Source organism: Vicugna pacos, chromosome 32, assembly GCF_048564905.1.
Source record: "Vicugna pacos chromosome 32, VicPac4, whole genome shotgun sequence".
NCBI lineage: Eukaryota > Metazoa > Chordata > Mammalia > Artiodactyla > Camelidae > Vicugna > Vicugna pacos.
In genome coordinates this window covers 3324474-3348640 of record NC_133018.1, presented here as the reverse complement: position 1 = coordinate 3348640, position 24167 = coordinate 3324474, and the positions used below count along the sequence as shown (strand labels likewise).

Genomic DNA, 24167 nt, shown 5'->3' with positions numbered 1-24167 from the left:
TTGCACCATGTGACAGGATGGGCGTCAGTGTGACATGAATCTCAACCCTGCAGCCAGTGAGCAGGTGGCCGTTAGCCTGGACTCAGCATCTAATTAGCTGGAGCGGTTAGCTGGAGGGGACAGCAAGCCAGCAGGTGGAGTTTCTAATCCTTAAAAACATGCCATGGCACTGCTCAAAAGAGGACACTTACAGGGTGATAGCCACCAGGGAAATACAAATTAAAGCCAAAATGAGACCCCACCCCACACCCACCAAACAGCTATAAGATCAAGAGTGGGTGAGGACCCGGAACTCCTGGGGCACTCCAACACTGCTGGTGGGAGCTAAATTGGGATGTAAAGTTACCCTGGGCCTCGCCATTCTTTCCAGGGTATATCTCAAAACAGACGCATACACGTGTCCATCGAAGGACATTTGTAAGGACGTCAGTAGCCACTGTACTCTTGGCAGCCACACACCAGAAACAATGCAAATGTCCATCGGCAACAGAAGGGACAGATACAGTGTAGTGTACGCCTATAGTGTGTGTGCCACGCTCCAGCGCAAATCGGCAGAAATCGGTAACGCACAACACGCGTGGGTCTCAGAGACAAAGCGTTAAGCAAAAGAAGCTAGAAGCAAAATAATTCAAAGAGGCATAAACTAATCTATGACCTTATAAACTAAAGATATATGGAACTGTTTACCTTTGGGTGAGGGGCAGTCACTGGCAGGGGCAGGTGCTGGCCACATTCTACATAATTCTCGGCCTGGGTCGTGGTTCCTAGCAGGGGCATGTTTACTTCGTACAGTGTAATCAAGTGTGTGCTTTTTTAACATGTGTATTGTACCTTGATAAAAGCATGACTTTTTTTTAATGTACTCTAGACTGTGATCAACGTGGCAGGCGCCTGACCAGGACGGAAGACAGAGGGGCGTCCCAGCGCCCAGGGCGAGCCTACCTGCAGGCAGCTGGGCCAGGTGCTTGAATGCCAAGTGCATGTTCTCCCGGCAGGTCGGCTGGGGGTCGTTCAGCAGGTAGGACAGGGCGTGGATGATGTCATGCTCTAAAAAGCCATCCCTGGGGAAGGGAAGTCGGATTTATTTATTTTTATTGAAGTAGAGTTGATTTACACTGTCGTGTTAGTTTCAGTGTACAGCACAGTGATTCAGTTATATATATATATCCTTTCTCATATTCTTTTCCATTATAGATTATTACAAGATACTGAATATAGTTCCCTGTTCTATACCATAGGTCCTTGTTGTTTATTTTATATATAGTAGTTTGTATCTGTTAATCCCAAACTCCTGGTTTATCCCTCCCTACCCACCTTCCCCTTTGGTAACCATAAGTTTGTTTTCTATGTCTGTGAGTCTGTTTCTAGTTTGTAAATAAGTTTATTTGTATCTTTTTTTTGATTCCACATATAATTGATATCATACGGTATTTGTCTTGGTCTAACTTCACTTTATATGATAATCTCTAGGTTCATCCATGTTGTTGCAAATGGCATTATTTCATTCTTTTTATGGCTGAGTAGTATTCCATTGTGTTTGTGTGTGTGTGTGTGTGTGTGTACCACATCTTCTTTGTCCAATCATCTGTTGGTGGACATTTAGGTTGCTTCCATGTCTTGGCTATTGTAAATAGTGCTGCTATGAACATTAGGGTGCATGTATCTTTCAGAATTGGAGTTTTCTCCGGATAAACACCCAGGACTGAGATTGCTGGATCATAGGGTGAGTTTTTAAAGGAGTCTCCACACTGTTTTCCATAGTGGCTGCACCAAATTACATTCCCACCAACAATGTAAGAGGGTTCCCTTTTCTCCACACCCTCTCCAGCATTCACTGTGGACTTTTTAATGATGGCCATTTTGATTGGTATGAGGTGATACCTCAATGTAGTTCTGATTTGCTTGGCAAGTTGGATTTAGACACAGCTAAGACTGTGCCCAGAGAGGACCCAGTAAGAACCTAGAGTCAGTTGCCCGCCCTCACCTCCACCTGGAGCCTGAGCCCAGGTGACTGAAAGAAAGCACATTCCCCAGATCCGTCTCAGATGGGAACTGTGAGGGTCCACCTGAGTCTTGCCAGGTCACAGCAGGAAAGGGCAACCCCATCAGATGCCAGGCTTGTGCCCCACCCACCACTCTGTCCCAGCACCCTGCTTGGTGCAAAGCCTGTGTGTTGGCACCACCTCCCCACACGCACCCCGTTCATAGCAACCCATTGGGCCAGGGACGTGCAGGGATCGGGCTGACCAATCTCCTTCCCGGATCCTGCATCCAGAGAGGAGCCAGGGAGCTGGGAGGTCCAGAGGACTGAGGGGCAGAGGTGGTCATCTGCAGATGGCTCTGCACAAGCAGGTGTGTCAGTCCCCAGAGCCTGTCTGTGGGGAGAGAGTGGCAGCAGCCCCCAGAGAGAGGAGCGCCCCGGGGCCCCCAAGCCCCAACTTGGGGCTAAGCACTTCACCTGCATTAACACATTGAACTCCCTGCCCCGCAAGCAGGTCATTCAAAGTCATTCAAGAGCTTGCCACCCAACAGAGGGGTGCAGCTTCAAAGTGTGATACTGGTATCCAGGGACAGCTGCGCACCTGCCCACGTTGTGGGTTGCCATAATGGAGAGCACCTCAGTGGTCTTGATCCGCACCATGTTGTTGGTGTCCTTCAGCAAAGCTTTCAGGCTCTCCAAGCAGCCTGTGAGGCAGAAAAAACAAAACCCCTGAGCATTTACCAGGCTCAGAAATCGGCTAACGTAAAAGGTGGACAGGTGAGCCAATGTCAGGAACCAGAGAGAAGCAGAGCTCCCTGGTCTTGGGGCATGGGGGCATGGTGTGGGCTGTGGAGTGTTTCAGAGTCACTAGCGGGGGCTCTGGGTGCTGGAAAGGCTTACCACCAAGCACTCAGTCATCCAAGCCCCCTCGTGAATCTCCCTGTACACTTCCTACCAGTGCCTTCCTCCCAGCCCTCCACGGGGCTCACAAAAATGTCCTTTGCATTTGAAGAGACTGGAGGTCAAATTTCAACCTTGTCACCAACTAGTCATGTACCCTTGAAAGGGTTACACCTCTGATGCCGGAGTGAATACGTAGAAATCCCACTTCATTTATTTATGGGGCAACTGTAGCCTCACATCCCTTCTCTCCGAGGCTCTGTCTTCTTATCTGTCGGTTGAGATACTCCTTCCCTCCCAGGGCCAGTGCTACAAGGATCAAGATAACACTGGTGGGGCACGTGCAGTGCTGCTGGCCCAGAGTCGGGCTCATTAAATAGCAACCTTTACTACTAAAGCTCCCTGCACTGTCTGGGGCCAGGCCGGGACTACCACGCCCTGTTTGGTGGGTCTGTGGCCACCTCATTAAGTCGTAGCACAGGAAGCAGACCACTGGTGGTGTCCATTAAGGACTGACTGACCACCTGGAAGGGATGCTGTGAAGGGGCCAGTTCGGCTCTTCTCCCCTTGAGCTGCTCTGTCTGTCATTCCAGACCCTGGTTATGGTCACCTGGGCCGTGACACGCTCACCTATGTGGATGGCCACGTAGACATGCTCGGGGTCATGCATGAGGTCACACAGAGCCATGAGGGCTTTCTGCTTCGTCAGCAGGTCCTCCGACTGCAGCTCCTCATTCAGCTTGGGCAGCGCCCGGCAGCCGTAGGCAATGGCCGCCTGGCTGGGGTTGACATCGGGGGGCAGGTACATGGAGATGCGGGTGTGGGCCATCTTCCCACGCCTGCGCAGGGCAGCTCTGTAGCTTTCAAAAGGAAGCTCTGCAGGAACCACTGAGTAAGAGAACCCAAAGTTGTCTTTATGGTTACTATGATTTAGCAGCGACTTCTCATTTGAGCCTCAAAACAGTGAGGGCAGTTAGGTGGGTATTTTGACTTCTATTTTACAGATGAGCAAACTGAGACTGAGAGCAATTAAGGGATTGGTTCAAGGTCACAGTGAAGGCAGCCCAAACTGCAAACTCCAGAGTTCTCCCAATACGTTGTAGGCTGGGCTTTGGGCTCAAGGCATGAAGACAAACCAAACTAAACAAACAGTGATAGGACAGCTACATTTAGTGCTTATCTGGTGCCAGCAAGACCTAATATCTAACTCAGCTACCCCAGGAGGAGGGGACTTCTATTACCCACATTTCATGAAGGAGGAAGTTGAGGTTTAAGGGCGAGGAGCTGTGGAGGTCATGAACTAGGCTAGGAGCCAACGTTCAAATCCAGGTCTAGTACTTTCACCTATCAGGGACCCACAGTCAGATGCTTCTGGCGCATCCACAAAGGAGGCGTTAAGGTTAAAGTGTGATCTACTTTTATGACACACACACAAACACACTTTGAGAAACCACAGGCGGGGTGGCTTAGTAGTTAAGAACGGGCTCCAGGCCCTTAATAAGTTGCTTCCTCTGTGTCTTTCTGCAGCTCAAAAGGGGGATGATAGCGGCACGTCCCTCCCTCCCAAGCTGGCACATTCGCTGGTATTCATGAGCCTGGCACTCCAGGGCTCCAGGTACACTGGCTGTGTTATTATTATGCTGCTGCTGGTGGTTATGGCCTTTAGTGGTAGTGACAAGCCCCCGCCCTGTGGGCATCTACTCCAGTAACCAGGTGAGCGGACCTTGATCCTAGGCACCCGATGACTAGGGAAGGAGGAGAGGAGGGCCCGGCTGGAAAGGACGTGGCCATTTTCGATGGGGGCTCCCCTGTCAGGGAATGGTGGGCGCCGGGGACAGGGTCCTGCCCTCCTCTAAGGGGCACAGGCGGGCTTGGGGTGGGAGGGCGCGAACCCTGTTGAGAGGGTCTTGGTGGGTCTAGGGGCTCCTGTTCCCCGGCCTGTGTCAGCCGCGGGCTCACCTGCCTCAGCGTGCGCGGTCCTGGCAGTGCGCGCCCGTTCCTAGGCAACCCGGTTGCCAGGCGACTCTGGCAGCGGCCGCCTAGCCTCTCTCCGCTCACCGGGCGCCCACTGCGCAGGCGCGAACAGCCTCAGGCCAGAGCCCGCAGTAAAGTACGCACGGTGAGGCCTTTACTGGGTTACTGAGGGGAACAAAGGCTGCTCCGCTTTGATCGTAGTAGAGAAGAGATGGGAAGTGATTGTGGACGGCTTTCTCTGTATTGGGCACTTGGCATGCCATTAATCCTCAGAGTAACCCTGTGAGGTGATAGCATTCTCCACTTTACCTACAAGAAAGTCGAAGAAGTTCGGCAGCTTCCCTCGATCACACAGGGCTGATCCCAGGACTGCTTAGCCCTGGCTCATGCTCCTTCCTCTGGCAGCGACACCGGTCGGCCCCTGCAGTAGACTCAACGCACTGCTGGCCGGAGCAATTGTTCTTAAAGCAAGCCGGACTAGCCACGGCCTACATAAAACCCTTCCAGGGTTCTCCATCGGTCTCAGGACAGAGTCCAGACTCCTAGCCTAGCACTCAAGGCCCTGTGTGATGGCCACCTCCAGCCAGGCTGGTTCTCTCTTAATCCCTTAAATGGTCAACTCCTTCCTGCTGCTGCGCTGCTTGTAACACTAATCACGGCCTTGTCCTTCAGGACACAACGTGGTGTACTCTTCCTCCACAAAGCCTTTAATTTAATTTTTAAAAATTGTCCTTCCATTTTATATTTTTCAATCTCTTTTGTTACCTTTGAAAATATACACATAACATTCTATGTAGCATATACATGTTAATTTGTGAACCACAGAAATATAATAAACACCTGCCAGTTCACCACAAGAACATTATCAGAGCCTGCAGCCCCTACCCCTATTCCATACCCGGGTCTCCTCTCCAAAGCTGCAGTCTCATTTTTGTGATTATAGTCTTACAAATGCCGCTGGACACCATCTAGCCACACATGTCTCTCCCTGCCAACAGAAACTAGCTCACAGAAGCTCAGTGACTCAGGTCAGCTTTTAAACAGCCATTAATTATGGAAATTAATTTTGTAGCATGAGTTCTAGAAGCCAGGCTTATGATATTCAGGCATCATTAGGTTTAGAACTACGCATTAAGGTCAGGAAATGGTAGGCATGTCCTACCCTTCACTGCAGGGCAGTCAAATGCCCATGTTACAGCCAGAGCGCTTTCTTGTGCCCTGATTGCAGAGAGGAGGAGGTGTCTGTGGCAACGACTCAAAGGCATGAAACATGCCGAAGTACATCTGGGCTGACCTGGAAGGACCGAGATGGGGGTATTATTGTAGTCCCTGTGTTCCAAATTGTTTATTTTCATTTGAATTATTTATGAATAAGCACTATAGGCACATAGAGGAAAATCCAAAAAGTATAAAAGTATAAAGTCACCCTCCCTCCTTGGTCCCCAGCCAACAGTTGTTCTCATCTGTGGCAACCACTGGAATCTTTCCAGCAATAAACTAAATTTATACAAGTAAATACAATGCACTTACTTTTTAGTGTAACGGCAGCATACTTCAAACACTGTTCTCCACCTTCTTTTTTTAAAATGTAATATTCGTTCACTCATTTAACATTCACTACATTTCCGCTATGTGCAGGCACTGTTTGGCCGATGCAATAAATAATGGAGTAAACACAAGAACCCCTGCTCTCACTGCGCTTGGTGGAAGGAGATAGACAATCCACATGAACAACAAGTTACATAATACGTTAGAAAATAGTAAGTGCCTGGGAGAAATAGAGCAGAGTAAGGAGTTGGAAGGATGCGGCGATCGTAAGTAGGATGCCTCATCTAGAGGTGGCATCTGAGCAATGTGGATATCCGAGGACAGAGCATTCCAGGCCTAGGAGACAGCCGATGCAGGCACCCAGTGCCTGGAGTGTTGGAGGAACAAGGAAACCAGAGGCCCATGTGTGGGATGGGGGAGGGGAGAAACGGTAGAAGATAAGAGAAGAAATGGGGCAAATCACATGGGACCTCTTGGGCTATCGTAAGGACTATTAATCTGAGAGCGATGAGAAGGCATTTTTGGAGCCGAAGATTGACGTGATCTGATCTGGGATCCCTAGGGGCTGCTGAACTGGGAATAGGATAGGAGCAAGGATGGAAGCAGGGGAAATCAGTTAAGGGGAGAGAAGGTGATGATGGTTTGGACCATGGTGAGATCAGTGGAAGTGGGAGCGAGAGAAGATACTGGACAAATCTTCAGGGTAGAACCTACAGATCAGCTATGGGATGTGACGGAAAGAGGTCAAGGGATCTTGAGATCCCTCCATTGTCAGAGATAAAGAAAAACATGAAGATTTTAGATAACCAGAAAAAATCATATATGATATATTGTAGAAATAAATCCTTAAACACTTCAAGTAATTCTCTTCCCGTTTGAGCCATCACCCCTCCCCAGCCACGGTGATGTCGGGGAGGTTAGGTGCGCAAGTCTCTCGCCAGGGTCAGCCCCGCCCGCCCCGCCGCCCCGCCCGCCCCGCCCCCGGCCGCCATGGCCCCGCCTGTCCGGCCCCGCCCTTGTTGCCATGGCGATATCCGGCGCTCTGGCCCCATCTCGGAGTCTCCCGCGAGGCTCTGGTTGCTATGGTGATCGCTGGCGCAGGGCCCGGGACTAATTAGGCTGTGAGCCCCTCCAAACCCCGCCCCCGACGTCCCGGATACGTCAGGTGCCCGTCGGTCCCGCGTTGTGCTCGTTGCCATGGTGATCGCGCCGCGGGGCCACGGGAGGACGCAGTACCTGGAGCCTCCGCAGCCGCTGCGGGTGAGTCCGCCGCCCTCTCGTCCCACCCTGGTCCGCCCGCGTGATTCCCCACCCGCCTGCCACCGCACAACCCGAATGCGGCCTCCGGTCCTGGGCGTCCTCACTTCCTGAGCGCCCACCCTAGGCCCTCAGTACTGGTCGGGGGAGCCGCCCGTCCGTTGGGGAGGTCAGCAGGCCTCGGTCAAGGCCCCAGCGGGAGAAGGAGACGCGGGGCTGTGGACAGGCGGGAGGGCTTGGCAACGGGTAGGATGGTTCCGGGAAAGGCCTGTGGGCTGAACCCTAAGGCCAGACCCGCGCAGAGGCTTCACCTCTTATAGACCAAGAGCAGGGGACCCCTACTTCCTCACTCACAGCCCAGTGCTGAGCTCAGGGAGGGGCCATCCTGGCTGGACACCTGGCAGGAGACCCCCGTCTTCACTCCCAGACAGGGCGGCAGGCCTGGTCCCCGCACCCACCACCACGCTTCCTGCAGAGTGAAAATGTGACCCCTGGCCCATATTCCTTTTAGAGGAGGCTTCGACCTGCTTTTAAAGCTACTACAATGTTATGCATAGACTTTGGGTGAGGCCCCAAGGATTTTTCTCAGCTCCTTAACTCTCTTTCCCTTAATTGGGTCCACAGGACTTCTGGAAGGATGAGGTCTTCACTGGTGCCTTTGGGGCCCCCTGTGAGCCAGGACCGCGTCATTACCAGCTTCCCTAAGGTACAGAGGCACTAGGCCAGCCTTTTTTGTGTGCACTGCTTTCGGGACACCATGTCTGCATCCAGCTTTCCCCACCGCATTCACCACCAGAAGCAAAGCAGGTGAATCGGGGCCATCAGTCCCGGCTGGCAGACCCCAGACTCCAGGAATTTAGCAGACTTTTTTTTTTTTTAATTTACATATAAGTACTGTTCATTGTTTCTAAGAACAGTTTAGAGCTTTAGCTTTTTAAGCTTACATAGTTACCAAAGGAATAAAGCCAACCACAAAATAAGGATCAACAGAATGCCATAATCCAATCATAAAGGACAGTCAAATGTGCTTAAACATATTCAAGAAATCAGTCATCTAAGTTATAAATAATAAGTAGTTCACTTGAGTCTTTTTTTTAAGATTCTACATATAAGTGATTCATATGGCATTTTTCTTTCTCTTTCTGGCTTACTTCACTTAGAATGACGATCTCCAGGTCCATCCATTTTGCTGCAAATGGCATTATTTTTATTATTTTTTGTGGCTGAGTAGTATTCCATTGTATATATATCACAGTTTCTTTATCCAGTCATCTGTTGACAGACTTCTTGAGAAGCCAGGAGACTTGATATTGGTCTTCCCGAGGTGGGCCAGCAAGTTGAGGGTGATGCCAGGAGGCAGTAATGTTTGGAGGTGAAGGGCACAGACTTTGCAGTCAGACAGTCCTGGGTGTGAATTCTGACTCCATTAAGCTGTGTGACCGTGGGCAAGTTACTCAACCTCTCTGAGCCCCTGATACCCAAGGCTCATTTCTCTCATGTTGGTTGCCTGGCTTATGGTAAATGGGAGCTCTCTTGCCCAAGTTTTGGTCACTGTTTTTCTCATTATGATTGTTACATAATCAAACAGCACTCAGTTTCCTGATACCAAATCCAAGGTTCTCCCCTCTCACCATTCTGCCTTCTGTACCTGCTGGAAACTCACAGCTCTCTTCCATCTGTATTCAAATCCAGTATTAATCACAGCAGGGAATGCAAATCAGTACAACCTCGGTAGGGGGCAGTAGGACAGTGTCTCTCAACAGAGCTGATGCCCCTGCTTACCCTCCTGTCCAGCCACTCAGGGCCTGGCACTGCAGCAGTTTGTAAAGCAGGAGATCAGACACAACATACTGTCCTCGGAGAGGAGGCCACTTAGCCAAGTGCTGCTTCCTGACACAAACCTGGGGATGAATGAGCGCCTGTCAGGGGCTGATGTGCCATGAGAGTCCAAGTAAGTTGTCAAGCACTATGTGTGAGAGAGGGAGCAGGAGAAAAGAAATGCGTATGTCTGCTTAAGTGAGCAGAAAATCTCTTCGGAAGGGCACTTGAGAGCCTGCTCTCAGTATGTTACTGGCTAGGGTTCTTGAAATCCTTAATCAACAGAAGCTGATAACAGACCAGACAAGAAATTCAGGCAAAGCTTTACTGGGACTGCAGCACGAGGGAGTGAAAACAAGTAACAGGTGCCCTTGCTCGCTCCCCGAGGTTGGGGGGTGGAACTGGCCCCTTAAATGCGGTGAGGGTAGGGGTGGATCAATGGTCCAGCCACGTGGCAGCGTTAGGTGGTCGGTCCACCCCCTTGGTGGGCTTTGTGCAGGGATCATGGGCAGGACCTGCTTCTGCTCCTGACATTTCAAAAGTGGCAGTTGGATTTTTGGTCTTTTTGTATGTTATTGTTCATAATTTGCCCCAACTGTGCACGTGTGTAGTTATTTCTTGTCCCTTATAGTTTCTTTGTGTTCTGTTGCTGGAGGAGACGTTTGTCCAGGTGCAGGCGCTGCGTCCCAGGGTCCCAGGTCCCAACCTGTCACAAGTGGTTGCCTCCATGTTTAGGGGGAAGAAGTCCTCTCTTGAGTCTTAAAACTTGTGCCCAGGGCTGTGGCGGGGGAGTGAGGAAGGGAGGTTCTGGGTCTCTTCTAGGGTCTGCAATGGTTCCTCCTCCCCTTTTCCTGCCTTCTGGCCAAGTTCTTTCTGCACATACACCTCGGTGCCCCAGACTTATGGACAGCTCCCTGCAGGATTTTCCATCTCATCAGAGGCCCCAGCAGCTGCTTCCCTACAGAGCTTGACAGTGGTGACCGGGGATGACAGAGATGGGTGTTAAAGAGTCAAAGGAAGGAACGTGTCATCAGCCCCAAACAGCCCAGGCCTCTTGGGGTGAAGGACCTCATTTATAAAGCAGGACAGCTAGGCTCAGAGAGGTCAGGACGGCTGTCCAAAGTCACACAGCTAGACTCAGGGGAGCCCAGACTTATCCTGACTGTGGGCAACTCGACTTTCCCCAACCCTGGGAAGCAGCCTGGGGCATCAGTCCTGTTTCCATAGGTAGTCAGGAGTCACAGGCCACTGGGTTCCCGCCTGGGCTCCCTGGTCCATCCTGGCCCTGCTCCTCCTGCTCAGGGCTCACAAGACTCTGGAGTCTCACGAGGTCCTGACACGGTGGAGGGTGGATGTGACAGAGGGACCAGGGAATGCTGGGAAGTAAGTCACCACCTGCTGCCCTGCTCAGTGAGGGAGCCGCAGCTTCACAGGGCCATGTGCCCACCCGTCTGTCTGTCTGTCTCTCTCTCTCTTTCCAGTGCTACACGCCCGCCGCCTGCCTGCAGCTCAGGGAGCACTTCCACGGGCAGGTCAGCATCGCCTGCCAGCGCAGGAGCACAGGGACCGTCGGGTGAGCGCCCCCGTCAGAGGGTGGGGAGGAGTGAGAGCACGTGGGAATGAGACCGGTGCACAGACCACACGGGTGCGCCCTAGACAGACACCCCAGACGGGCCATCTGGACTTCATCTGGCTTTACCCGCTAGTCTTCTGCCGTCGGGAGGGGCGCTCCTACTCAGTGAGACGTGCACCTGGGGTCTTAGCGCACTGCTGTTCCCTCTGTCTGGAACGCCTTTCCTCCCCTTCAGGGCTCAGCACAAGTGTCAGGTCCCTGAGATCTTCTCTGAGTCCCCACAGCCTCCTGGGGCCTCCTGTGTTCCATGCACTGATCTCCCCAGGCTGTGTGTGCACACCTGGGCTCCCCACGAGCTCTCACCCCTCACCCGGAGTCAGCGCCACCTGCTCCGGCACTAGTGTAGGCACAGCCCCTGCCCTCGCAGACGTGGCCGGGGAACTGCACCAGGTCTCCAGGTGACGCAGAGGTGCCCTCTTGCTGTCTACAGGCAGAGGTTAGTGGTTTTGGCACCAGCTGCAGAAACATTTTAAGTGTTACCCACAGTCCCAGGAATGTTGCTGCTGGGGGTGCAGGACACACACGGAGTGAGGGGGCAGCTGGTCCCAGAGGGTAGAGGGAGGGTCCCCCACTGTAGGCCTCAGAGTTGCTTTGCCTCGGGCTGCAACCCAGGCAAGCAGTGCTGGGTCCTGTCCACAATGCGCCCCTGGCCTGCTGGGCCTTTGCAGACCCTCTAAGAGAGCAGGTGACAGTGGTGTCCTGGTCAGGGTGTCCAGCGAGAGCCCCTGCAGGCACACGGCCCCAGGCCCTGCCCCCAGGCCTGCGTCTCCTGCGCTCCAGCTCCCTGCCTGCGCCCCCAGCTTGGATGCAGGCCACCCAGGGCTCTTCCCACTGCTCCCACAGCCCAAGACTCCGCCTCTCGCGGTGCCCATTTCTGATTTTCACAACAGGGACGGGGGCCCAGTGGGGTCAGGAGTACAGCCCCAGGGACAGCAGAGTCCCTGGGACAAATGCAGGCCCTTCTGCCTTTCGGCCTGAGGGCGAGTGATGGGAGCAGAAGTCCCAGAGCGTCACAGGTGACCCATCACAGGGAAGGAAGGACCCACGTGCAGGACGATGGTCCCAAGACCGTGCTTGAGAGCAACACTCATGTTCCTCGCAGGCTCAGACTCTCCAAGGTGGTTGTGGTCGGCGATCTCTACGTGGGCAAGACCAGCCTCATCCGCAGGTGTGCCTACCGGCCACGCGTCCCCGCACCCGCTCCTCACACCTGCCTGGAGGCCCAGATGCCTGTCGTAGTGGGGACAGTGTGGCCACTGGGAGGAGGTGCAGGAAACTGGGGAGATAGTGGGTCGGGCAGAGAGTGGGGCATCCCAGGAGCCTGGCGATGGTTACACTGTCCCTGGGGTCACCTCCCTGCTCATGGATGCAGCGTCTGACCTGCAGCTTCTCCCCACATAGTTCCTCTTGGCTCCGTCTGCCCATGGTCTGTCTCTCTGGCCATCACTGCCTGATCCTCCCCACGGGTGGCCATTCTGTCACCTCCAGACTTTTACTGTCAGGCGTGAAGCCTCTGCTTACACCTCTGGCCACTCCCTCGGCCCCCACAGGTTCTGCAGGAACGTCTTCGACCGTAACTACAAGGCCACCATTGGGGTGGACTTTGAGATCGAGCGCTTTGAGGTTGCTGGGATCCCCTACAGCCTCCAGATGTAAGTCACTGTCAGATTGTGCTGTTTTCTGCGCAGTCACGGGGCTTCGCAGAGACCCCTAGGGAAGTCCACAGTGCCTTCTTGACTGTGCCCTGTGCACTCAGGAGGACCCGTCGGGACAAGAGGCCTGGGCAGTTGCATGAAACTGGGCTTCCTGCCTCCCTGAGGCCCTGGGCGCTCCCTCAGACCTCACAGCCTGATATGCTCAGCCACCCCTGCCCTCAGTGGCCCCCTGGCCTCGATCCCTCCACTCCAGTTTCCCTCAGGACAGCCCAGAGTCTCCCTCAAGGCTCATACTTTCCCATCAGAACCTTTGGGACCCTGCCCTCCCTCTCCTCTGGCGCCTGGTCTTTGGCCCTGCCCTCTCCTGCATGGCTTCCCTGCTGGCATTCCCCAGGCCTCTGTCTGCTCCCCTCCTCATTTCTGTCTCCCTGGGGTTCACCCCTGCTCCCTAGAGTCACTCCTCAATCCTCCCTGCCCTTCCTGTCATCAGGATGGAGCTCACCCCTCCTGGCTCACTCCCCCTCCTAAACTGTTGAGACAGTGCCCGCTCCTCTGGGACCAGCCCCAGTGCAGTCCTGGAGCAGGTGATACCCCCGAACCTCACCCAAGGGGAAGTCCAGGGTCAGACCCGAGCAGAGGAGGCTATATAGACACAGGGCTACAGGACCGAGGGGATGAGGAGCCGGGAGACTGACAGGGGAGCTTCAGTGGAGCCAAGCAGAGAGAGGCCTGGGCTGCACTCACCATTATGCTCACAGGCCACGTCTAATTTGAGGGCCCAGGACAAAGCAGGGATGGCCTCTCATTGTCCTGTGCTGAGGCCATTGCCAGCCACCCTCCCAGTTCCCACCCAGAGTCATTTTCAGAAGTGAATTAATGAAAGCATCCAGAAGTTCTGCAGCGTGCTCAATCACTGGAAAACACTTCAGACCATTGGTGTCTTGTGGTTTGTCAGCTTGTTAGTTTACTGAGAAAAGTTAGATTTTGATGTATTGATTTTTAAAATGGATGGATTTTCAGACTCGGCCTTGCATTTTGACCTGCCTGGTTCTAAACCAGGGCAAGTAGATTTCAGCATGGTGTGTCTCTCTCTCCTGTACTGTGCTCATGGCAGACATCATTAATCGATTGCTGTGTTCTTTACCGTAGAGCCAGGATTCAGCTCCTCCAGAGAGCCAGAGCTAACTGATCAGAGACGCAAACCATGTCCCTGTTAGACACCCCACCCCAACCTGGGGAGCTGAGCATCCCTCACTTTCACATCCCCCTCGCCCACCCCCCACTGCTGTGCGGGAGGTGGAGCCACACCGCAGTTACATCTGAGCAAACAGCAGAGACACAGCTGGTGGCCCAGCCAGTAGCCCCAGACCCATTCATGGGGCTTCCTCTACAGGTGGGCTTCCACATCTTGGGAGTGAGCCACATCGGAGCGTGTTATCTTTTTCATGGCAGGGTCAGAAGGCACTGAGCTACAACTCCACTCATCAGGGCAGTGGAACTGCTAAGGCCATGCCCCCCTCTCCCCAACCCAGGCACAATGCATCCAAGTGAGCGGGATCCCCCACGGGGCACCCTAGGAAGAGGACATAAGGAGTTGGGTGTGGAGACACCCGGCTGGCAGCAGGCACTTCCAAAGCCCATGAGGCTGGTGGGGGCCCTTGGGTTTCCCATCCAGGACATCATGATCCATCACTTAATCTGCCACCTCTCCATTTCCCTCTCTCTGCCATCACACAGCTGGGACACAGCAGGGCAGGAGAAGTTCAAGTGCATCGCATCTGCCTACTACCGGGGTGCACAGGGTAAGCAGCCGGGTGATAGTGATAGTGGGGCCTCAGCCACGTGTAGCAGAGGCTCCCCACCAGACTCCCAGCAAGGAGTCCAGGTCTTGTGCGCAGGCGCCAAGTCTGCCCTCTGAGAACCACTGAGGAAACATAGGGGCCGGTCCACGCCTTCCAGCCGAGCCGGGCTGGCCTCTGCAGTCACACACTTCAGGGACCTGGGGTGGTGGGCGTTCCCTGAAAGTCTCAGGCCCTGTTTCAGTTCAGAAGGATGCTCAGAGAGGGGAGTGCTTGTGCAGAGACCCCAGAAAGAAGAGCAGAGTCGACCCAGGAGCAGGGGGCAGGGCCAGGCTGGGGGGGAGGAGTGGAGGTGGGCCCCCGGGGGGGCCCATCAGGGCTCCCCACCCACCCACCACGCCAGGGGCGGCCTGGTCAGCTTAGCCGCCTACTCTGACCAGGAATGAGAGGGAAGGGGTTTCAGTGGGAGATGGAGCGAGGCGTCTGAGGCATCCAAAACCGGACTCCAGTGATGAGACGGTTACGTCCACTCAGTACTGGCGTTAAAAAATCACATTTTCATTAAGGTTTGAAAAAAAAGCAGAAGTGGAACATCCGCTGTGGTCTCTCTTCTCGGGGGGATGACACCCCTGGGAATAAGAGGCATGAGGCGCCTGGCCCAGCCCTGCAGATGGCAGCCCAGGCCACCGTCACCACTGGCATCAGTTTCCTCCCTCACTTCCCATCCCCCTGCCGGGGCAGGGCTGTGCACAGGTGGCCTGTGTCAGGCCCTGCTCACACCCTCCTCCAACCTCGGGCCAGTAGAGAGCATGCCCTTCTAGAATGATCACCACGGGGGGCCGCCCTGGACACCGCGGGACCAGGTGGACAGTGGTGGAGGAGTCTGGGGCGGGGGCCGCGTCTCCAGTTTTTCTCCCCACCCTGCTCCTCAGAAAGTGTCTCCCTGGGGCGGGTTGTTGCGAATCACTCCCACAGCCACAGCTGCCCCTGGTCAGAGAGCGGCCCCGTATCAGGCTCTGGACCAAGAGCTTTAAAAAAGCTGCACTGGCTTAGTCCTCACCACCACCTGCGTGCAGGTGGCTACCGCCCTCCCCCTTCACAGACTGGGAGACTGAGGCTCTCGGCGGTTAAGGCCCTCACCTGTGCGCCCTCAGTGGGGAGCGGCAGGGAGACCTGAACGCAGGAGCTCACTGTGCCTCCCTGGACCCTCTGTGGCTGGGCTGCGGTGTGTGGATGTTCGGGAGGTCCTCAGGGGCAACCAGTCCCTGCTGTGGGATCCAGAGCTGAGGGCCCAAGGGTCCACCCCGCTATTCTGTGGGAGCCCCCTTGTCCCACCATGTTTGCCTCACCTGTCACTTACCGGCCCTTGGCTTTCCCCTGTGTGCAGTGATCATCACGACCTTTGACCTCACAGACCTGCAGACTCTGGATCATACCAGGCAAGTCTGGGACTCTTGGCCCCTGGGGTCCCCCGAGCTCCCCAAACCTTGGCTGTGACCTTGGCCCTTGACTGGGGGTGTGAGCGACCAGGCTCACTGATCAGAACCAGCCATCCACAGGCCGATTCCTGCCCCGTTGCCTTTTTATCCCTCAAGTTCTGCAGCTGTCTCTGAAGGTGGAGTGGCTCACACTGCCTTGGGGCTCTGCTGTCACCACCTTGAAAGCGTTAATTTGGAGCGGGGGGCCTGGCATCTTCACCCCCCATGGGCCTGTCTGCAGGGATATGACTGGGCACTTGCTGCCTGGGACGGGGATCTGCTCGGGTGTGCTGGCCACGTGACTGCCTCTGGAGGCCCTCCTGCTTCTGCCAGGACCAAAGCCCCTTCACCCCACTTCTGTTTGGGGCATTCACACCCACATCTCCAACCCTGTGAGGGAGGCCGGGCTGGTCACTCCAGTTGGTGGCAGGGCAGGACTCACCCAGGGTGGAGCCGCAGCTAGGAGGTGGGCTCCAGCTCCCCTGATGGTTCCTTGCGTCCCCACGCCGCACCCCCAGCCCTGCGGAGGACTGGGCTGCACCCCGACCTGGTCATCCTGGGCTCCTCGGGGTGGGAGGTGCCATCTCAGCCTATCCCCCGCGGTCCAGGCAGTGGCTGGAGGATGCATTGCAGGAGAATGAGCCGGGCACCTGCTTCCTGTTCCTTGTGGGGACCAAGAAGGACCTTCTGGTGAGTGGAGTGGAGACGCCTGGGGCGGCCTTGGAAAATGTGTCCTTTCCCACCTAGTCGAGGGACGGAGGGTGAGGCCCATGTGCCTAGGTGGGAATTTGCAGACTGCAGGCCCGGGGGCCGAAAGTGGGGGCACGCGCATTCCCTGTGCTCGTCCCGTCAGGGCCGCTGGCACCCAGACTCTCCTGGGACCGCTGGGTCTCACCTCCAGGCAGGCACCCACCCCAGGGAGACCTGGGTAGCTGGGTCAGCAAGGCTGCTTCTCCCAGTCAGGGGCGGCGTGTGAGCAGGTGGAGGTAGAGGCTGTGCGCCTGGCCAACGAGATGGAGGCTGAGTATTGGTCAGTGTCCGCCAAGACCGGTGAGTGGGTCTGGGCCTGGGGGAAGCTGTGGCAGGAGCGTGGGTGGAAGCACCACCCCCAGCCCCACAGGAACAGAAAGGTCCCCAAGCCTGTGAGCACCTGCCATCTTACTGGAGTAACAGCACGTTCCCTGAGAGCTCCCTGTAAGCCAAGCAGGACTGCTCTGTGGTTGCACAGGTTGTTAGCTGTACAAAGGCAATATGTGAGTTGGGCATGGCCTCGTCCTCCTGGAGGAGGATGCACAGAGTGTCCGCATGGGGGCTGGTGGTTCTAATCCTCACCACTGCCCACTGGACAGGTGCTCACAGGTTACAGGAAAGCAGGCTCATGTCTGATCTCCGCACAGCCCGGCGCCTGGCCCACAGGAGTGCTCAGTAGCAACTGATTGGAAGAGTAGGTGCTGGGAAACCAAGGCTCATTGATTTGCGGGAGTGGCCGGGACAGGTGTCCGGAATGAGGAGCCAATCCCCTGCACTGCCCTTCCCAGACATCCCCAGAGAGGCGCCGCCCTGGTTCCCGCACCACTGTCTCCCTCCCAGTGCAACTGCGGGTGAGAGCAGAGGTGGCCGGGGTCACGGCTGTCCCGTGTCCACAGGGGAGAATGTGAAGGCGTTCTTCAGCCGCGTGGCTGCCCTGGCCTTTGAGCGCTCGGTGCTGCAGGACCTGGAGCGGAGGAGCAGCGCCTGGCCGCAGGTCGGCAACGGGGACCTCATCCGTACGTGCAGGTGACAGGCTGGGCTGGGAAGCAGGCTTGCGGCCTGAAATCCACGTCCACCTCCCTCCCCTTCCAAGACCCAGCCATTCCCGTAGCTGGCCACCCTCTGCTATCCTCTCTGGGCTGTCCCTTTCCCCGTCCCTCTCACCTATAGCCTGCAGCCTCCCTGCCTGTCTGCCCGCTCAGCTATCTGCCCTGGATCTCCCCATCCTCCGGCAGCCTCCTCATGGGCCAGGCCAGGCATCCCAGGCCCTACTGACGTGTCCTGGCCTCGCTTCTCCTGGTCTGTGCTTTTTCCACTCTGTTGCGCCACCTGGAACTCATCCTGGGCCTCTTGGCCTGTGCCCAGTCACCAAGGCCTTGAACAAGAGGCCTAGGAGTCAAAGTTCAGGGCTCTAACCAGGAGAATCAGCAGAGGGTACCGGTGGGGGCCCTTGACGCCAGGTGACTTCTTCCCTCCTTACAGGAATGGAGGGACATCCGCCCGAGACCCAGGACAGCGAGAGGCCCTCCAGCCTGGGTTGCTGTTAGCCGAGCCTGCATCAGAGGCCTCTGTCCCTGATCCCGCGAGGGCAGTGCCTCCTGTGGCGTGGAGGGTGGCGTGGCCGTGCTGAGCCCCAGGGCTCCACCTCTCCTCTCTAGCGGGTCCAGAGCCAGAAGAGGCCCCACTGGCCACTCCAGGGCCCACGCTGCCCAGCTGGTGGGGGCACTGCAGTGATGATGTGGAAGTCTTGTCACACGTATGGAGCCACCCGGCAGTTCCCCCAGCCCAGAGGGGCCTCACGGCCGCAGACACAGACACGGGCCCCCAGGGCCCAAGGTCCTCTTGGGCCCTCTGCCCCAGCCTTCTTGGTTGACCTCGGAATCTTCTTCCTCTCAGTGGTCCAGACAAGCAGGACTTGTCAAAGTCAGCACATGAGGGTAAATCCACCTGCCATCCCGGTCTGGACTTTTCTGTCAGCAGCAGGACTGGCCATTCTGGACCTTTCCGGCCGAGGGGCCATCTCTGGCTCCTCCGTAATCTATGGCATCCTGCCCTCCTGGTTAATGGGCGAGGAGGGGCAGAACAGGCCACCCGTGCCCGTCTGGCCCTGAGACACAAGGTTCCCCAGCCCAGCTGCGCCTGGGTAGCTCGCTGCTACACCCTGGAGCGGGGCACTGCCTGCTCTGCCCCCAGCAGCCGTCACCTGGACTCTGTGGGGCCACCCCTCTCCGGACCCTTGTGATGGGGTCCATGCGTCTTGGGACACTGGAGGCCCTCCAGCACCTGTCAAGCGGGTTCCCTGTCTCCATCTCCTCCCTGTACACCCAGAACAGGCAAGCACGGCCCAGGCCCCCTCCCCAGCTCCTACCAGAGTGCCCGGCCCTCTCCTGTCCTCACACTGCTCCCCCACGGGGGCCTCTTGCCCCCCACCTACCCCGCACGCCCCAGCCCTGGGTGTGTGCCCCTTCCCACCCTCCTCAGCCACAGGTGGGTGGTACAGCCGGCGTTTTGCCTGCTTCTTGGAGATGGTGAGCATTCCTGGGGCAACTGTGTGGGCGGGACCATCTCCCAGTGCCCCCAACAGTGCTGGGCACACCACAGGTGCCCGGTGGGTGCCCACCTGCTCACAGTGATCGCCAGACAGTGGCCAGGGAGACACAGCATTCTCTGTCCATTCCCCCGTCACCAGATTTTGAGCTCTCCTTTTTTATAGACATAAGGTACTTCTTTATATAAATCACTCTTAAAGAACTTACGTACGTGCTTATTGTAAAACAGGACAGCACAGAGCTTTGCGTACAGAGCGACAGTCCCCCATGGCCCAGGTGTCAGCCTTGTCTTGATGCCCCCCATCTTCTAAGCAGAAGGGGCTCCCAGAGATGGGGGTGGGGCCCTGGCACAGGTCACCCAAGGAGGCCCCGAGATGAGACACTCTCCCAGCAGCCCCCAGGCTCTGCCATCTGCTGCGGCCTCCCATGTCACCTCCCATATGTCAGGCAGGCAGAATGTGGCTGTCACGTGGCCTCCTTCCAAGCCTCCCCCCACATCCAGATGCTTCTGGCATATTCAGGGCCACCAGCCACCTGTCTGAGCCTGCGGCCCAGGAGGGAGCAGGCAGTGCCTCCTTGCTTGTAGGCCCTTCCCTCCGCTCCCTCATCCCCAACAGGTGGATGGCACCCCTGGCCTGAGGGTGCTCTGGGCCTCTGACCACAAGGAGCCACAGCCTGGACCATCTCACTGGCCGTCCCAGCGCCTTGGCTCTCTACGAGGCTGGAAATGCAGGCAGGATGCTATGCCAGGACCCCTCACTCTACTCATCGCAGCAGTGGTGGTTGAGTGACAGCTGAGGGGCCTGGGAGGAAAGACCCACATCTCACTTGTTGGAGCCGTTGGCCAAGGAAGTCCTGCAGAGACCCCTGCTCCCCACTCCGGGCCAGGGCTGGTGGCCTGGAGGAGGTGCCCCACCAGGCACCATTCAGCACAGCACGACCAGCAGGATGAGGAAACAGCTGGATCGATCGACCCCGTGTTCTGACCTTGCCCGCAGCTCCCAGGGGCTGACAGGTGACAGATGGGGGGTCACGTGGCCACATCCCACTTGAAGAGAATTGTCCTCCGGCTTCTGGCCCCCAAAGTGGGTGGGGATGAGGGTATAGACGGGGTAAGGAAGGACAAAAAGTGGCCCAAGCTTTCAAGTCGGCCTCAGGCAGAAAGCCCTGCTGTTGACACCACACGTGACAGCTGTCTGGTGGCACCATGTCGGGAGCCTGGATCTGGGACTTGGGCAGGCTGGGCCCCCACTTACTGCTGTGTGACGGGAGGTGGGGGGAATCGCTGCCTCTCTCTGGGCCCCTTTCCCCACCTCCTGCCCACATGATGGCTGCATGAGATTGAAGGAAATCACATCTCTGGAGCCCCAGGCTGGCAGCTGGTGAGAACCCCAAGACTGTGGGACTCCCGTGGCAGGGCCACTGCACCCCGCCACAGGCACCTTAGCGTGAATGAGGAAAAGGCACCAGGTGGTTCCTCAAACAGTGACACGTGGAATTGCCACGTGGCCCAGAATTCCTGTTCCTAGGAATAATCCCAAAGGAACTGAAAACGACGGAAAGTGTGCGTACACACTTGTTCAGGCATCGTTACTGACACGAGCCAAATGTCCCCCAGTGGATGGATGAACAGAATGCCGTCCATCCATCCAGTGGGATATCATTCAGCCTCAAAAAGGAAGGAGGTGCTGACATGTGCTACACTGGGTGGGGGGCCTTGAAAACGTGATGCTCAGTGAAAGAAGCCAGACCCCAAAGGCTTGTGTGAATCCACTGACAAGAAATACCCAGAATAGGCAAATCAGAAAGACAGAAAGGAGGTTGGTGGTTGCCAGGGGCTGGGGAGGGGAGAAATGGGGAGCAACTACTTCATAGGTTTCCTTTTGGGGTGATGAAACTATTTTTGAACGAGATACAAATTGGGGTCACACTAACGTGGATGTACCAGATGCCTCTGAACTGTTCACTTGAAAATAGTTTTATCTTATACGAATTTCACCTCAATTTTTGAAAAAAGCACTTCTTGCTCAGGACATTTGATATCCATCTGTTAGAAAACTGCCCTTATAAAGTGACTTTGAAACAACAAGACACCTTTTGATAATTGCTGTCACCACCAGGTGGAAGCTGGGAACGAGGCTCTCTTTGATGTGTGCCCTTGTGCAGTGCACGTCCCACCCCACTGTAGCTGGCAGCCCTGCTCAGGAAACCCCCGAGGAGGACAGGGCTGGCCAGTCCATTTTACAGAGAACACTTGACTGATGTTAGCCCCACATACTAGTGGGGCCTTCTGACTTTGGAATGGCCAAAAAAGGTTCTGGAGCTGGAGGACTGGGTCTCAGCCTGCCCACAGCTGCAGGTCTGACGTGAGGGTGAATCTGGCTAGTGGGAGGATTGAAGAAGATGCTAGAAAAATGCTCATCCTTACCACTCAGTGAGCATGACCAGGGGCTGCTCACATCCTGGAGCTGAGGACCCAAGGGCTGGCTTAACTTTGTTTTTTAATACAACAACTTTATTGAGGTTTGATTCACATACCACACAATTCACCCATTTCAAGTGTACAACTGAGTGGTTTTTAGTATATGTGCAAGGCTGTGCAGCCATCACCACTGTCTAGTTCTCAAGTATTTTCAAAAAGAAACTCAATGACTTTTAGCTGTCACTCTCCATTCCTCCCATCCCCTGTCCCCAGGCAACCACCAACCTGCTTTCTGTTTCTAAGATTTGTCTATGCTGCACATTTCCTGTAAATGGAATCATACAACTCGGTGGCCTTTTATGACTGGCTTTTTTGACGTAGCGTAGTGTTTTCAAGGTTCATCAGTGTTGTAACATGTATCGGTACTGCATTTCCTTTTAGGGCTGAATAACATTCATTGTAATATTCCGTTGATGGACATTTGGGTTGTTTGCCTCCCCGGGGTTCTGAGGCAGCCAAAGTTCTCCATTGTTTCCAGCAGAGGGGGCTGTTGGGTCCCATCTCTCCTGCCAGCAAAGAGATGAGATTGCCTTGGGGAGGGGTTTGCAGAAAACTGGGTCTGGGTTCAAAGACCACTGGGGCTGCTGCTGAGGGTACATGAGGGTGTCTGTGTGTGTGTGTGAGTGTGAGCTCACAGGTGTTTACAGGTGACAGAACTCATCAAATCACACGCATCGAATATACCCAGTTGACTGCATGTCAATTTTACCCCAATAAAGCTGTAAAAAATATGTTTAATAACTTTTTTAAATTACAAAAGATAGACAGTCATTATGGAGAATTCAGAAAAGCATAATGAAGAAGAAAATAAATGTCACTGGCCATTCGGGGACAGCCATGGAAGCTCTGGTGAAGTCCCCTCCGCCTGTTTGAACACCTTGGAAGGTGCCATGGGGCCAGTGTGTGTGCAGCCAGGGTCCAGGACCCACCTTGGCCCCACTAGATGAGTCTGCACCCTGCACCGGGAGTCCGCACTGGTGAGTCTGCACCCCTCGCTCTGGACTCCTGGGTCCCGGTCATGTCCTTGGTCAGCAACTTCTCGGGCTTTCTGCTTCTCCGTACCGCACCTCCCCAGTCCAGCCTCCACCCTTTCCTGATCCAGTGGCCTGGGGGACGGGGGGTTGGTTCTCCAGCCCTGTGGCCATACACACCAGCTATTCACTTAATAACACCACTCCCACTTCTGCCTCTGGTCTTGACCTTCCCTCTGAGCCCAGACCCACCCTCTCTCCATGGGATATCCCCGTGGGTGGACTCTGGGCACCCAGAGCCTCACGAGGCCACCCCTGGCTGCCGCATCACAGTGGTGACACACTGTCCATCCATAGCTGGTCCTTCCTCTCCCCACATCCAATCTGTGTGCTAGTCCAGGACAGACTCTTGTCCGACCCCTTCTCCCCATCACCTTGCTTCCACCCTTGTCTGGGTCACCAACGTCCCCTACCTGGACCAGTGCCATGGCCCTTGACCACTTGCCCTGTTCCCCACAGCCCCCAGCTCTCCATGTGACAGTCCCAGCACGTCACTCTGCTATGGACTGTGCCGTCCAGTACAGCGGCCAGTGCAGCTCTTTGAATTTGAATTCCCTAAAGGCACATCAGATTAAACTTTCAGTTCTTTAGTTGGAAGGAGCTGCATGTTAGGTGCTCAGGAGGTGCAGGGGGAAGCCGGTGGCTGCCAGGTTGTTCAGCATGCCCACCGTGCTGGAATGTTCTACTAGCTAGTGCAGGCTTTGCACCTTCCAGGTGCTTTGGGGTTTTTTTGTTGTTGTTGTTGTTGTTTCCATTTAGAATAAAACCTAAACTTCTTACAAGCCTGTGCAGCCTGGCAGCCCACACCAGCCTCGCCTCCTAACCCAGTTGCTCCCCAAACACATAGAACTGAACTCTCCCCATCTTTGCCTTTCTGTTCCCTGTCCTTAGAACCTGCTCAGCCGTCACCTCCATTGGCCCTTCCCCAGACCTCTGCCTCTTCCTGGATGCCCTCCTGCATGGCACACACACCTCTGCTGTGGCCTGTTCTGCCTGCCTCACCCTTACCTCCTACACATGCGTGTCTCTCTTCCCGGGCTGTGTGCTCCCTTGCCCAGCAGTGGTTGAATGCCTACTGTGTCCTGAGCACCGGGGGTTCACCGGGGAACAAAACAGCTGTCCATCCTTGGAAGTTTAGATCTAGCTGGGCACAGACACCAGATGAGGGTTACAGAGCATTATGTGTCTGAACCCCACTTTCCTCTTCATTCCTCCCATCTTCAGAGGGATGGATGATAAGAAAGCTCTTCGGGAAAGGACCAGAGACCCAGGGTGGGAGTCAGGGAAGGCTCCGAGGATGGGAGGAGTGTCC

General features: G+C 55.4%; 2 protein-coding genes across 13 annotated transcripts in view; one reads left to right on the top strand and one right to left on the bottom strand.

The window, feature by feature from the left end:
* The window catches only part of RSPH14 (radial spoke head 14 homolog), a 53811-nt gene extending 48574 nt beyond the window's left edge, over positions 1-5237 (bottom strand). For 2 of the 5 annotated variants that reach the window (XM_072953024.1, XM_031674716.2), the window contains exons 1-4: positions 4841-4875; positions 3512-3769; positions 2583-2685; positions 943-1061 (exon numbers count right to left, since the gene is read on the bottom strand). In XM_072953024.1, the coding sequence (XP_072809125.1) occupies positions 943-1061; positions 2583-2685; positions 3512-3710 (421 nt within the window). In that variant the 5' untranslated portion in view covers positions 3711-3769; positions 4841-4875. Of the gene's footprint in view, positions 1-942; positions 1062-2582; positions 2686-3511; positions 3770-4604; positions 4811-4840; positions 4876-5168 lie in introns of those variants that run through there. The other 3 variants (XM_072953027.1, XM_072953026.1, XM_072953025.1) reach the window with 3 other exon arrangements.
* A 2232-nt stretch (positions 5238-7469) lies between these two features.
* On the top strand, positions 7470-19544 carry RAB36 (RAB36, member RAS oncogene family). Of its 8 annotated transcripts, none has more exons than XR_012066279.1 (11): positions 7470-7663; positions 8285-8366; positions 10960-11051; positions 12214-12279; positions 12662-12763; positions 14504-14568; positions 15953-16008; positions 16656-16733; positions 17003-17073; positions 17690-17809; positions 18276-18414. XR_012066279.1 is itself a non-coding variant. In XM_072953140.1 (11 exons), the coding sequence occupies exons 2-11, from the start codon at positions 8298-8300 to the stop codon at positions 18369-18371; spliced, it is 813 nt and encodes a 270-aa protein (XP_072809241.1). In that variant the 5' UTR covers positions 7470-7663; positions 8285-8297; the 3' UTR covers positions 18372-19544. The 8 variants fall into 8 exon arrangements, 6 of the variants coding, with proteins under 6 accessions (XP_072809241.1, XP_072809242.1, XP_072809238.1 ...); XR_012066280.1 differs by having other exon boundaries at positions 17690-17819; XM_072953140.1 differs by having other exon boundaries at positions 17003-17093; positions 17690-17787; positions 18276-19544.
* The last annotated feature ends 4623 nt before the right edge of the window (positions 19545-24167 follow it).